Here is a 14490-nt window from a genome sequence, read left to right as displayed (position 1 = left end):
GCAGGAGTTAGTTACTGTTTTATTCTGTTAGTACCTATTGCTCATATTTGCTTCAGATATATAAAATATGTCAAGAAAAGGTAAGAAATTATGTATATTTTTCTACTTAAAATATAAGAGATTTGATTAAAAGGCCAAGATTTTAGTTATTTAGAAGTCAGGATGTTCAGTTTTGTCCACATTGAACTGGGCTTTTTGACTTGTCACAGGTGAAGCACAGGTGTTACTAATATAATTAACAACAGTTCAGAACGCACAACACCAGGACCCTGAAACTGAAGCCGCTAACTGGAGTTCAGCCGTCATTACTTTCATTACTTTCCACCTGTGACTTTCCTACTGTAAGGTAAGGCCTGTTACAGTTGTACAGTTTAAACAGGCACAATGAAACTAAGAGGGTTTAGGGAGATGTCAGTGAAGCCTGGTCCGAAGGCACCCACAGGCCTGAGGAGAGGTCTAATCAGCCAGATGTGGAAACACCTGTGCGAGTGCAGGAACATTTCTAAAATGTAGATGTGTTAGGAAACAGTTTCCAGGTCCTTTTACATAAACTAAAGATTTACATTTGAACCAGTCTTGTAATATTACCAGTAAATTTCACAATTAATTCTCCACTTACTGCGACTTCATTAGTTTATGTTTGACTGATGCAGAAACTAATGATGTCCCATAGAAAACTCAATTTTGAATGGTTTCACAAAATGTGTATCTTCAAATTGAAGTACAAGTAAAGTTCAGTTTTTAATCTAAATTAACTTAAAAAGAAAGACCAAGAATGTGTAAGTTATGAAGTGAGGCAGTGCTATCAACAATAGAGTTAGGACAATGATGGAAAATATATTTTTGATGATTAAAGTAACATGTCAGATCATAGTGCACCGTTTAGATTTTATTCTTTTGAAACTGCCCGAGTATAAAAGATAAAAATAGCATTCCCATGGATACTGAAGCCATGTATGCTAGACTGCAAGATTTTGCAGAATTTAACACTTGATAGCTGATGGGGAAAATAAATTTTCCTGTACAGTTAATTGTATTTTCCGTTTGGTAGAGAAGTGCAAAGACTCCAGACGTGGAGCTACTGATTGACTATTGCCAGAGCTTTCAAGCTTGGCCTGACTATAAACCATGTGCTGGCACCAAATCCTAATAACCACATCAAAATACATCACCCACCAAAGCCACATGACTGGGACTCAGACCAAAGTTTTATCAAATTATATTCTTTATTCAACTTCATAGGTTACATACGTGAACAAACACACACACTAACACAACAACAGGCATAGAAAAAGATACACATATTTACAAACAGCAAACAAGTGTAGCAACAGTAAGAGCTTGGTGTGATGGTGAATCTCTTCTTGGGCCGAGACAAAAATCTGGAGGGAATTCAGCTTCACTGACTGAAAGAGAGAGAGAGAGAGAGAGAGAGAGAAGACTTTATTTAAACCCACGGCAGCAAAAACACGTCACCTGACATTTCAGACTTTAACCCTGTACACCATCATAAAAGAGAGAACGGTCTATTAGGCTCCGACATCTTGGCGATCTACTTGTTCCGAGTTATAAACCGTTGAAGGTGCATTAAATAGTAACACTGCAACGACGTACCTCTCGACTTCCATACTTTTAGTGTGTCCATTTGTGTCTCCATTGGCTTTGTGAACACCGTCAGTGTGAGGCTGCTCCTTCACGCCGTTAGTGTGACCGTCGTCCTGCTTCACCTTCTTAAGCACACCTTCCTTCACAGGACTCTCCTCTGGTTTCCTCTGAAATACAGCACACAGGTTCGTTTCAAATGAGATTCAGATCTGTGCAATTCATTTGTTCTAATTATAAAAAAACAAAACAAACAAACAAACAAACAAACATCTAGCTCCCCTCACCTTCTTTCTGACCAGGTGGGAGATGTCAGAGACTGGAGCAGCGGAGGTGTGTCCGTTAGTGGAACTGACACCGTTGGTTGATGTGCCGTTAATCTGGATGGAATCAGACGAAACACGACACATCAGTACTCGTGAAAATAATAATAAAAAAAAGTAATTGTGGGCAATACAATCTAGACATGACACTCATTAAAAAACAAACAAACAAACATTGGATTTGGTCCATACACTGTGACGATAAAGTGCAACTTACTTTTGAGCTGGAGGAAGCGTCACCGTTCTGTACAGCAGACCCAGGAAATGCAGAGGAAGTGGAGCCTCCATCCTAACATTCAAAAAGAAAAAAAAAAAAAAGTTAAAATTAAGTTAATTCTAACTCACCGTTGGCTTTTACAAAACATGCTGCAGTCAAACTCCACAAAGGATTAAATACATCCTCCTGCAGCACAATCCTCCATCAGATACAGAAACATTACGGCCTACAGGAGGCCAGAGACAAGATTTAAGACCAACACCTTTAAAAAGGCATTTTTTGAAGAAACTTAATTCAATGCTTGCTAAGTTCTTAGTCCTGCAGAGACTCTGTATAACAAATGACAGAAATAGGGATTCAATATTTGTGTTTAATGATACGTCTGAATATTTAAGAGTGTAAGTGCCAGAGACACTGAACTTAAATTTGAGATGATCATGTGATAGTCCCGTGAACGGAGTAGAACGGAGTCTCTTTACAGTCTGAAGAAAACAATCCCCCATCCCCAACTCACCAGCACACCCTTCACAGCCTCAGACGCAGTGGTCACCGTTTTCTGTCCCTCTGTGGCGTCCTCCACCTTCTCCTGGATCTCCGGAAGCAGAGCCTTCAGCTCCTCCATCTCCTTCCTCTCATCTGGCAGAGCCTCCGGACCCTCGGCCTTGTCGAGCAGCTCCTGTAGTTTGTCTGAAAGACAAGGCGGACACATTGACGTACGGCTCAGACTCTGGCACCGATCGTACCATTTCAGAGTGGTGACAAGTGATAAACTCGCCGTAGCAGCCAGCCCTGCTTACCCAGCCTGGTCTTTATGACAGAGATGGAGCTGTTGAGCTCCTCGATGGCCTGGCTGTACTGAAGGTTCAGGCTGTAGGTCAGGCCGAGCTGGTAGTGAGTCTCGGCGAGCAGGCGGCTGTTCGAGTCCAGGTGCTTCACCTGCAGCTTCAGACACTCCTGGAAATCCTCCAATGCCTGTGTGTAATTTCCTGAGAAGAAAAATGCAGCAACTCAGCACCCAATCCTCAATAAAGACACAAGGGACAATTTCAGGTGTAAAGGTGTTAGTTTTCCAGACTGTGCCTCTGTTTTCTTATCAAGTTATAGAATCGTCTCAAGGAGTTGTTTATGGTTTATTGGATTCCCGTTACTTATTACTCTTCCTGGGCACAATTTTATTTTAGTAATATCTACCTGACTCAACTTTTCAGACAGCTTCTAATGTGAGCAAGAACTTAGAACTGCAGCTAACAATTATTAACAACTATTCTGTTCGTCATTCAAAAGAAATTGAGCTCACACAACCCCACGTTAAAAACCCCAAACTATCCCTTTAAAATTGACGACCACTTCAGCCCTAAAGATCTAACAGGACAGAAGATCTGTTGAGCGACTTGTTCGTACCCGATTCAGAAGAAACTTCGCCCAGTTTCAGGTGGGCCTGAGCTGCCATCAGCTGATCATCCTTAGTCTCTTTCCTTATCAAAAAGAAAGAAAGGTTAGCATGGAAGCTGTAGCTCAGTGATGCTAACTATCACGGCTCAGAACATCAGGGGTTCCCGTCACCTTTTGTAGATGACTTTGGCCACTTCCAGCATCTCCCAGGCCAGCTGCAGGTTCCCCACCTCCTCATCATCACTGTCCTGAAAAACACCAGCGCAGATTTAAATCTGACACCTAAAGTCACATGCTCAGGCGAGTCACTCTGATGTACTTAAGCCGATTGGTCAAGTACCTTCTCAGCGGCGCCATCTCCCTCGCCCTGCTCTTCTGCGTCGCCCTCCATTTCTGCCTCATCACTGTCCTCTTCCTCCTCCCCCTCTGAAAACAGAGACAAAGTGTCTGGATTATTTGGGCAACATGCCATTACAACTATCATGGTGCCATTTACAATCAAGGCTATATTTAGAGGACAGAGGAAAAAAAGGAAACTCACCTTCTCCTGCCTCCGTCTTGTCTGCCGAGTCCTCTTCCTTGCTTTCCTTCTCAGTCTCCTCGTCTCCCTTCTTCTCTTCATTTTCTGCAGATTCGCTTTCATCAGCCTCGCTCTTCTTTTTCTCACCCCCCTCTTCCTTTGCTACTTTCTGCTCTTTACCAGCCTCAGCCTTTTCTGCATCACCGCTCTTCTCCGCATCTTCGCTCTGCTTTTCAACCTTCTCAGTGTCTTCATTTTTCTTCTCAGCGTCTTCATTTTTCTTCTCGGCATCTTCATTTTTCTTCTCCGCCATGGCGTCGTACACCTGAACCCTCAGCTCGTCTCTGGTCTTCTCTGTTGGCATCAGAGAGAAGAGTTAGGTTGAGCAGTGTCAACAATGTCCTTTAGAATATGAATGCTCAAATAGCACAAAGAAACCCCCAAGAAAAATAGATAGAATTTACTCTTAAGATACGACACCATTTCTCTTCCTCACCATCAATGTTTTCTGTGCTCTCAACTTTTGAGTCTTTGGGTTTCTCCTCATCCGCCTCCGCCTCCTCCTCCTCCTCTGGCACTCCCTCCAGAGCATTACCCAAAACTGAGTTTTCCATCCTACGACAACACAATCAGTTAGGTCTGCACGCTTCCACTACTTTTTAAAAACACAGTGGAGTGGATTCAACTGGAGATTCCCACATTTATGAAAAAATAAGTCAAAACTGATAAACTGTTAAAAAGTTTACCGTGCCAAATCCAGCAGCGCTTTACCACACCAGAAGAAAGCCTCTCCACACTCATCTGCTGTGTCTCCATACTTTTTAGCTCTAAAATAAATTAAAAAAAACACATCAAAAACAATTTTTACTTGTGTAATTAGAGCTGAAACAATTAGTTGAAGAATTGATTTGTCAACAAAATTCATCCTTTCTGATACATAATCTTTTGGGCAATATTTCAAGGAAAATTTGCAAATCTTTGATGGTTCCAGCTTCTGAACTGTGAGGATTTGCTGCTTTCCTGTGTCTGACATTACAAACAAACAGTCATTTGAATATTGCTGGGTCTTGGACCGTTGGTCAGACGTCACCTTGGGCTCTTTTTTGATGTCTGGTAAACTAAATGAATCATTTGATAGAAATTGTTAGCTACAGCACAACATGTCATTATCATCATCAACATGAAAGCACACACTCATTCTTCCTCATCAGACTGTACGCAGGGGACAATTACATTTCCTATAAACTGCAAGATACATTCAACAAAAAATGAAAAGCATGACAAAGTTATAATATGCTACTCTTTCATTTTTATTCACATAATGTGGTTCAATCTCTGGAAGTCCAAAGTGTGTGGACACTATATTTCTGATTGCCTCAATCTGCACACGAGGAAAAATCAAACGAACTGCAGATATCTTTGTGCCTCATACTTATTATCAACGACTGTTTTCTTCTGTGCAGGGATCCTTTTCAGTTTCATGTAAACTAAACTAACTGATAAGACCCTGAGAATGTATCATGTAGACGCACTTCTTTCAGCTGCCCGTTAGTTTGAAGCCCGCTGCTGCAGTTGTGTGTGATGGACAGATTTAATGTGTTTGAAGCTCCTCCGGACAGTCTCTTTTGTCCGGTAGTTAACTCACAGCATGCTGCAGGCCTCCTGAAGGGCGCTCACCGCCTCCACCACCTTCCCCATCACCAGGTGCTTCTTGCCCTCGCCGATTAGCTTGTTGGCCTCTTCCATGTTATCCACACTGGACGGAGAGAAAACAACATTTCAGCTAAACTGTGTGACCAAGAACTGAACTTCTGACCCGAGTTCAGCCTGAAAGTCTTCGTTACAGCAAGTAGAGTGTACAAAACACAAAATGTGACGTTGGGTAACTACATACCTTGACTGAAGGGGGAAACGACTGAAATTTCAAAGTAGTGTCCGGTGGTCGGTTCCTCAGCTCGTCTCTCGCGCCGCTCACACTGGCTGATCTGTTGTTTCAATTTGGCGCGAAATATCCCTGCCCTTTCCTGTCGATTTCCGGGTTTGTAAAGTAGCGCGGGAGATTTCTTAAAGGCACAGGGTACTTCAAGACGAAAACAAAAATTACCGTTACTATCATTACTATTACTACAGCAACGAGTACTGCTAGTACCAACACCACCACCACCACCACCACCACTACCACTACCACTACCACTACCACTACTACTACTACTACTACTACTACTACTACGGTCGGAGGAGTAAGTCGTCGGAGTAAGTTGTTCGGGCATTGGCGCACAGGGGTCAAGCTGGTCGCCTCCCCCGGATTAGCGTTAGCATTAGCAGTGAGCTTGCCGGCATTGTACATTGATGAATGAATTAAATGATTTCATTATAAGATGGCAAAATAACAAAATGTAAAAAAGTGACTGAGTACTTTCTAAATGCACTGTATGTCTAACTGATTGATCTGTCAAACATCTCTTAGCATTCTTTCCTAACAGGTGCTTCCCATCAGAGAGTTTCTCTGTACATTGATTAATGAATTGCCTGAAGAAAGCAAGTAAAGTTTATCAGAGTTTCTCTTGGATGAGGTGTAATTCAGGCAAACTTTACTTGCCTGAAGAAAGCAAGTAAAGTTTAACAGAGTTTATTATGTTCTTACAGCTGCTCTTACACCACAGCTTTGTGTGTATTAAATTCACACACAAACATTAACATTAACATTTCAAACCTTTCTCTGTCCTTCTCTGTGTCCAGGTGACAAAAACGCTCACTGGTGCTGCTTCTGACATGGCTTCCTGGGTTACCAATGTTGGTATTGTGTACGAGCCAGGTGCTTATTGCTCACCTGCTGCAAGGGCTCTGAAGGCCTTTCCAGAATGGCATCTTCGAGGTGGACCCTTCGAGGTGCCTGCCGTTTCTTTGAGGATGTTTGGCCTGACTGACGCCAAGGTGATCCAGAGGATTTCCTGGGACGAGTGGAGGCTGCACTGTCGGAGTAGGACACATGGGCCAGAGGAGACTGCCCTCCTCATTCAGGATCTCCATGTCACCCTGGACCCCCCATTGCTGGATTATCTCCGCATCCAGGACATATGGAGTACACAGAGACTGGTAGGCTGACAGAGGCCTTTCCACCTCAACCAGTTCATCCCAGGTACATGCATGTGTCTCATAGCTTGTGATTAAGTATATTGTGTATCACCCCTGGTGACCTGAATGGTTTAATGAGGATGAAAATGATGTGAATCTTATGCTGTGGCCTTCACAGTCACCAGATCTCAACCCAGTTTAACAACCACTGAAGCTGTTTTGGCTCAACACCTTACTACTACACTTTATCTTGTTTTTCTTCTTTAATTTGTCAACTGACTGGTTTATTATACATCACTGAGATGTTTTACTAGTCTACATTTATGAGGCTGCCACATTAACAAAGACCCAACACTGTTCCTCTGTCATTTTGAATGGGTTAAGCTGTGCAACAACCGCTAAACCTTTTACGTTCCAACCACATATCAACCCGACCTCCTCACCTCTCTTTCTCCCAACACCTTTGTATAGAAGAATGAATGGTAACCTACACACAGCTATTATGTGTGTGTGTGTGTGTGTGTGTGTGTGTGTGTGTGTGTGTGTGTGTGTGTGTGTTTCACTCTGCATGTGTGTATAAGTGCAATACTCGCTGCTGTCATGTCCTGCTGTGAGGGACAGGGATTGTCCAGCTCCCCTCTGAGCTCCTCCTGCTGACTCGACTGTGTTGCTGGCTCATCGAGACAAGTCTGAACCTGGCACCCAATCAGCCTCACACTGAGACAGCCCTACTCAACCCTCCTCCCTCTGTCATCATTAGACACACCACTTTAACAGCTATAATTTCTCAGCTAAATCTACAACCACCATACCACAGCTTATTCACTCACACACTTCACTTTCATTTCACTGAGCAGCCTAATTGTGAGTGGAAATAGTTTTGGTAAGTTTATTTTAAAACCATATTGTAGTGGGTTGAAGGCTCTGCATAATGTTTTTCAGTTTGCCATGAAAATGCACACTGATCACTGTATGCACTCACCCTGCCATGTTACACATTATCTTCTCAATATTTTCATTTAACTTTTGGCAAAAAATGAAATGAGCATGTTTCCCAAACTTTTGAATTATTAATTTAATGTCATTCTGTGACTGAGATGAGAAAAGTATATTCAGTGAGAAAACATTTTTAAATTATTCGATTTTCCTTCTTTGTTGAGATCTGCTGCTTCCATTTCATGGGCGTATTAGGGCTGATAAGTAATAATGTACAATAACTCTATCATTGAATGCAAGATGCTTTATTGTAGACATTCATGTCAATGCTCTTGGGGAATTATTCAAATAGAACAGAACTGCATTCATTTACCAATAATTGCAAAAATCTTTCAATCCACCATTGCATCCATTTAAAAAAATCAGTTTTGACATTTTGCAGTGCTGAACATGACCAGGATGCTGGACACACAAGTGCCCTTCAAACAGCCAGTTGCTTTGGAATAAGCAGTGGAGCAGATGCAGTAATTACGGGCATATTGTGAGACAGGAGACGAACGCAGGGCAGCGTTTGATCACTAGGCCACCGCGGTGCTTCTAACAGGAGGTTATTGTGTGTCCCCCTCTTATCTGGCCCTTGATGCGGTGCCCATGGCAACCGCATGCAAAGACATCGCTCTGTGACACAGGAGAAAAGAGGCATGGTGGAGGGGCTGTCTGAGCTGATGACAGCCCCTGCCTGTCCAGGGTACTCAGACTCTAGTTAACTAATTTTGAAAACATACATTTAACTTAACTTAATTTCCTTGACATGAGATATTTTAATACTGTTAGAGAGAAAAGTAAGATTTGGCTATCAAATTGTCCTGATTCAACATGTCACTTGGGAATCAGTAAAGATGATGACAATAGAATAGGGTCTCAAGTGACTATCCTGAGTTTTAACAACTGTCCTGTGGAGTCAGCAGATGTGAAAACACCAGGGTGACATCAGGACTACTAATTCAGTCATTAAAAAGTAAAAAGGAGGGGCTAACATGACAAAGACTACTACCTCCCAGACCCAGCAAACCACTGTCTTTTCTATGAGATTAGGAGTTATGTGATATTTTATTAAAATGTGCACACACATAAGAAATCAAACTAAACAAGTGGTTTGTTGCACCAAGTTAAATTGTTAAGTTCAGTTATATTTGCATTAGCCTTAAGCAACTGCTGCCAGTGTGAATATGCATGGACGAAGGGTGTTTTTCCTCAGCCTTGTCATTATGTAAATATAGCAGCGGTGAGGAGGAAATGAGAATGAAAAATGCCTTCTGCTGCCAACAGGATAAGTACAAGATGTTGCAACAGTGCACTGCCCTGTTAAGTACGTCCCATTGTAAAGACTAAATAGTTTGGTAATGAGTGGCAATCCAGGAAACATGGAGGAAATTAACTGGCAAGTGCAATTGTCTTGTGTAGCTTGATAAACTGAATTTGTCCTAGCTATTTCTAAAATATAATGTGTATAATTATGTATTGTGAGCCCATGTTTGTCTTCCTCAAAGCTATGTCTAAGGGTCTCAGTCCTGGGTTGAAACATGTTCATTGCACCAAGCAAACTTGGTGAAAGGCAAGAATAAAATGCCCTGAGCAGGAAAGTTAATTAGGTTAATTGAATAAATCACTCACTGATAAGGCACTAGGCGGCTGCAACGGAAGGCAAAGATTGCAGCAGCAATGTATAGGTGTTGTTTAATGCCTGTTCATGATGACAGTGGATTTCCTGCACACATCCTCAAATAAGTTGAGTCATATGATTAAACCTCATGACTCTGTGACCCCTGCATGGCTGTTAGTCTGAAGTAAGGAAATGTAAGGCATTAAATTCAAATTTCAGATGAATAATTCAATGTTATGCATCAAAACAGGCAGGTGACCTAATCTAGAGACTGAAAGGTGCCCTCTGCTCCTGACTAGTGAACATGGATAAACTATAGTGGTCACAGATTTCCCTCAGAGATTATTAGTGAAACTTTGAAAAATGAAGTCTGGATTATATGTGGCCAATTTCTTCAGCCTGCTTCCTCATCCTTATTCCTTAATCTCATATGGTTTCACAAGAGCATCAAGATTCCCAGAAAACTGATAATGAAAATTGCAAAGTCATGCTGTATAGTGGGTTCCTGAGACTGACTGTTTACTGGTCTGAAGTGGGCTGTGGTCACGTTCACAACAATCCTATCGCGAGAAGTGAGCCGCGGGTATAAATTCCCCAACCGGGATTGTCAGCTCCTGCAGTCCGCTTTCCTGTGTCTGTTGGTGTGATCAAAACCGAGGTATGTGTTTGAAAATACATGAAAATATGCCTTTTTCTTTACCTGCTTTACATTTTAAATGAGTTTTAGTTTCTTGGAAGTGTTAAATTGTGTAGTGACGTTTTTCAGTCGCGTAGCTGTGGTTGAGTTCACAGTTCAACAAGTGGTTTATAACAAAAATTATAATCTCGTTCATTCTGAAAAACCAATACGTTTTGTCGGTTTCGAAAGGAAAGGAAGGTGTGAATTTTTTTTTTTTTTTTTTTTTTTTTTTTTTTTTTTTTTTTTGTTGTTGTTATGTGAAAAGTTTCCGCTGACGAAAAGGACATAAACTTTTAAGTTGCTCTCAAATCTCAAGAGAAAATCTCGACATTTTTGGTGCTTTTAGTGGGGGAATACTTAGGGAAATACTAAAGCGGCGTAATAATTTCACCTTGACTAGTGACCTCAGCTGGGACGGTTCCTTAAAACGTGTTTGGGGGGGGAAACAGAAACGTTGAAAATTGTAATCGATGTCCATATGCGGAAACACCTGTGAATTTATACTGAGAGAAGTGGAAATGGTTCATGGGCTTCTGTTGTTTCCATTTTAAGCGGTGAAAGTGCTGGGTGGCTGAGGTTTGGGTACAGAGTGAGCCTGAATTAAACACTTGCTGTAATATGGCCTACATCAGATATGAATCAGTGGTATTTGATTTAGAGTTTAGAAAAAAACTTCATTTTTTTCCTTTATCTCTTCTGGTTTTATAATGTCTATTATATTGCAATGTATTTCACACATTTCCTCATTCTCATATGGCTCTAATATTTTTATAGTGCTATAAGAATGACAGTCACTCTGATGAAGACATGCTTTATGTCAAAACTGTATTTGCTTCACCTTTGGGGCTGCAACTAACAATTGATTTTTAATTGTTACGATTAGCCGAGTAATTGTTTTGTCTGTAATATGTCAGATAATTGCAAAAATGATCGTAATACTTCCCCAAATATCAATTAGGACAAAGAAAAGCAACAAATGCAACATATTCTAAAGCTATTAACCACAGTATAACCGTGTGTTCAAGGTTTCTACTGTACAGAGCCTTTTAACAAGCATTCAAAGTCTATTAGAAATGTATTTATGGTAAAAGAGTACACTTACTGATAATGAAGACCTAAAATGCACAGTTCTTTCTTTAGAAACTGAACAATTGTACAGATGGGTTGATTTCTATATAAGAGAGACATAATTTCCTCGTGCTGTTAAAGAGGAAAGCACAGTTGTCATTTTGAGAAGAGATTGTGTAATACACTGTTTCCTTATTGCGTAATCCAGTCAGACTGAAGATGGCAGCAGGTAACGCACGTATTGGAAAGCTGGCCCCAGACTTCACAGCCAAAGCAGTGATGCCAGATGGACAGTTCAAGGACCTGAAGCTGTCAGACTACAGAGGTACACCTAAACCTGTGTCTCATCCTCTGTTGGTTGGAGGACATGCTTTGATGCCACTCTCTTCTGGACTGTGATTCACTGTTTTGTGATCCCAACAATGTCCTGAATAGACATTAATTTACACTACTAAAGACGGGAATTAATTAGACTGTCATTACCATAGGTGTATTTTCACATGACAAACTCAATGTTTTTTTTTGGTTTTGTTTTTTTCCTGTGGTGCAGGGAAATATGTTGTCTTTTTCTTCTATCCACTGGACTTCACCTTTGTTTGTCCAACTGAGATCATCGCTTTCAGTGATGCTGCCGAAGAATTCAGGAAAATCGGCTGTGAGATCATCGCTGCCTCCGTTGACTCACACTTCTCCCATTTCGCATGGTAATTACAAGGCTTTATATTTTAAACAGCTATAGGATGATGGTGTGCATTCAATCCTCTTTGCAAACACCTCACTTTTTCGTTTTGGTTTATGTTCTCAAAGGACCAACACGCCACGTAAGCAGGGCGGTCTGGGTACAATGAAGATTCCCCTGGTATCTGACACACGGCGCACCATCTCCACAGATTATGGCGTCCTCAAGGAAGATGAAGGCATTGCCTACAGGTGAGTTTAACAATGTGGAGTTGTGCCGTCTATGGAAGTTAGAGCCAATGAAGTCAGTTTTAGTTGCTGTTCCTTCTGCTTCCAGAAGCTGAATCCTGCTTGCATTGTTTTAATTTACAGAAAATGTCTGTTTGAATGGGGCCGTAGGGCTGGTTTACGATCTCTCAGAACTGGTTCGGAAATTGAATATGTTTATAATCGTTTCAGAAAGCCACGGGCAGAAGGCAGAGTGAATGATGATGATGATGCAATATTGTTTAAATGTAACGGTGCCTATTTTCAGACAACCTCTCCACGAAGACATTCGTAGCGTTGCACACTGTAAGAAATAAAACAAAGAGAGGTGTAGAGAGAAGTAAAATGCCTCCACACAGCTGGCCAATCATGGGGTGAAGTGGGTGTGAATGTTCAATCGTCAGTTTTGGAAAGTTACAGAACACTATCCAACCATCTGACATGCAGTCTGGACACAGTATATTCAGGTCTTCGGAGACTCATGAGCTGTTCTTTCTCTCTTTTACAGAGGTCTGTTCATCATTGACAACAAGGGCATCCTAAGACAGATCACCATCAACGACCTCCCAGTTGGACGGTCTGTTGAGGAGACCTTGCGTTTGGTCCAAGCCTTTCAGTTCACCGACAAGCACGGAGAAGGTAAGTTACTTACTGTGTCTTACTTACTTGTGTCTTGTTGCACACGGCCCTTATTTATCATACCAATGTTTGTAAAAGATTTCCAGTTTGCTTGAAATGCACTATACTGCAAGTGACATAATTAAAACATTTATATTTGTCTCCATGACCCAACTATGCTCGTATTAACAATTTAACCCCTCGTTATTAGAATCCAATAGTCAGACATGTTGAGAAATGTTTGTAGACAATAAATTGAGGTCCAAATAGATTTTATATTACGCAGGCTAATATCTGATGTATTTCCCTGCCCAAAGCAGTGGTGGTTATGCTCTGCATATGCGTGTCATATTGGCACATGTCTTCACTCATCACAATGTTATCTTTTCAGTCTGCCCAGCTGGCTGGAAACCAGGAAGTGACACCATCAAACCTGACATCCAGAAGAGCAAAGACTTCTTCTCCAAGCAGTAATAAGCCCAAGGCCAGCATCTGCTGTCTGGTGTAGGAGATTTCATTTAGAGATTACATTTCCAGAGAACAATATTTAAGTCAACAGTTGTGCTTGTGGACAAGTGGTTAGGGGACAGTTTTTGTAGTTAACATGACGTCTGTGTTCTGTTGTCTGTAGCGTAAATAGTCCACTCATGACCTACTTAGGTATTACTGTGTAATTATGTTGTGGTGCTGTATGCTATTTTCCCTGTCTGATTGAGCTAAATGTTTGTTCTTTCATGTCATTCCTTATTATTGTGAGATACAAAGGACCATACAAATATTTTTATTGGAAAGAAGCCACAAACACCTCTCTCCACTATGTTGTAACTTTTTTTTTTTTTTTTTACGAGTGAACAATAAATATTCTTTCATCTAAATAAAGAATACAGTGTATAACACTCTCCTCAAAGGACATATTTACTTCAAAACCCAACAGGTGGGATGGGGTGTAGCTTAATTACACTCCATCTCATCAGTTAGGGTATAATTGAACATCCAAACAGGTGAGATGTTGGTGTCTCGTTTAGTATTACCGCAGTCAGGTGCATGTTGGATTTTTTAAATGACGTACACAGCCCCAAACAAATATAAAGAATGGAGGAAGGTTTACTACTTTACTGAGAAATGTAAATGGTGTTCATACGTCGTTGATTAGACTCATCCTCAGTTTTGATAGACATCTGGGACCCCTGTTTTTTTTATTTTATTTTTTACCTGTTTGACTTACCTATAAATTTGATTCTTTTGAATATGTTAGTGCTTTCAGCTCAGCATGGTTCCCCCATCCAACATTTAACTGAGATGTAGTCTGAGGTAGTCTTTTCAGCCAAAGTAACTGAGGACACCAGTGTGCGTCGACAGAGCCTCAGCTCAGGGATAATTAATCATATAAATTATGGGTGTGTTCCATTGAAGTGTCCGAGCCCCGAAATCAAACAAAGCAATCATTAATGT

At 41.2% G+C, this 14490-nt stretch overlaps 2 protein-coding genes across 2 annotated transcripts; one reads left to right on the top strand and one right to left on the bottom strand.

Moving 5' to 3' along the window:
* Window positions 1-1248: 1248 nt before the first annotated feature.
* Window positions 1249-6035, bottom strand: LOC111229039 (histone-binding protein N1/N2-like). Its single transcript, XM_022755195.1, has 14 exons — window positions 5949-6035; window positions 5700-5810; window positions 4801-4881; window positions 4551-4669; window positions 4076-4408; window positions 3875-3960; window positions 3706-3782; window positions 3544-3617; window positions 2940-3128; window positions 2657-2829; window positions 2143-2214; window positions 1890-1982; window positions 1615-1772; window positions 1249-1406 (listed from the first exon to the last, which is right to left on the bottom strand). The coding sequence occupies exons 2-14, from the start codon at window positions 5798-5800 to the stop codon at window positions 1400-1402; spliced, it is 1563 nt and encodes a 520-aa protein (XP_022610916.1). The 5' UTR covers window positions 5801-5810; window positions 5949-6035; the 3' UTR covers window positions 1249-1399.
* A 4276-nt stretch (window positions 6036-10311) lies between these two features.
* Window positions 10312-13937, top strand: LOC111228805 (peroxiredoxin-1). Its single transcript, XM_022754873.1, has 6 exons — window positions 10312-10386; window positions 11684-11800; window positions 12026-12179; window positions 12283-12405; window positions 12929-13059; window positions 13430-13937. Exons 2-6 carry the CDS (start codon window positions 11695-11697, stop codon window positions 13510-13512), a joined length of 597 nt encoding a protein of 198 aa, XP_022610594.1. The 5' UTR covers window positions 10312-10386; window positions 11684-11694; the 3' UTR covers window positions 13513-13937.
* Window positions 13938-14490: the final 553 nt, after the last annotated feature.

The sequence above is a fragment of the Seriola dumerili genome, unplaced genomic scaffold, assembly GCF_002260705.1.
Source record: "Seriola dumerili isolate Sdu_G_001 unplaced genomic scaffold, Sdu_1.0 BDQW01000226.1, whole genome shotgun sequence".
Classification (NCBI taxonomy): domain Eukaryota; kingdom Metazoa; phylum Chordata; class Actinopteri; order Carangiformes; family Carangidae; genus Seriola; species Seriola dumerili.
The sequence above is the reverse complement of the archived record's forward strand: the minus strand, read 5'-3'. Positions and strand labels throughout refer to the sequence as shown.

Excerpts from the sequence above, each read along its gene's own strand:
- LOC111229039 (XM_022755195.1), bottom strand. The coding sequence starts at position 5,800 with ATGGAAGAGGCCAACAAGCTAATCGGCGAGGGCAAGAAGCACCTGGTG. Across the intron at positions 4,882-5,699 it reads CAGGAGGCCTGCAGCATGCT|AGCTAAAAAGTATGGAGACA; the intron begins GTGAGTTAACTA and ends AATTTATTTTAG. Across the intron at positions 3,961-4,075 it reads CAAGACGGAGGCAGGAGAAG|AGGGGGAGGAGGAAGAGGAC; the intron begins GTGAGTTTCCTT and ends CTCTGTTTTCAG.
- LOC111228805 (XM_022754873.1), top strand. The coding sequence starts at position 11,695 with ATGGCAGCAGGTAACGCACGTATTGGAAAGCTGGCCCCAGACTTCACA. Across the intron at positions 11,801-12,025 it reads GAAGCTGTCAGACTACAGAG|GGAAATATGTTGTCTTTTTC; the intron begins GTACACCTAAAC and ends CCTGTGGTGCAG. Across the intron at positions 13,060-13,429 it reads CACCGACAAGCACGGAGAAG|TCTGCCCAGCTGGCTGGAAA; the intron begins GTAAGTTACTTA and ends TTATCTTTTCAG.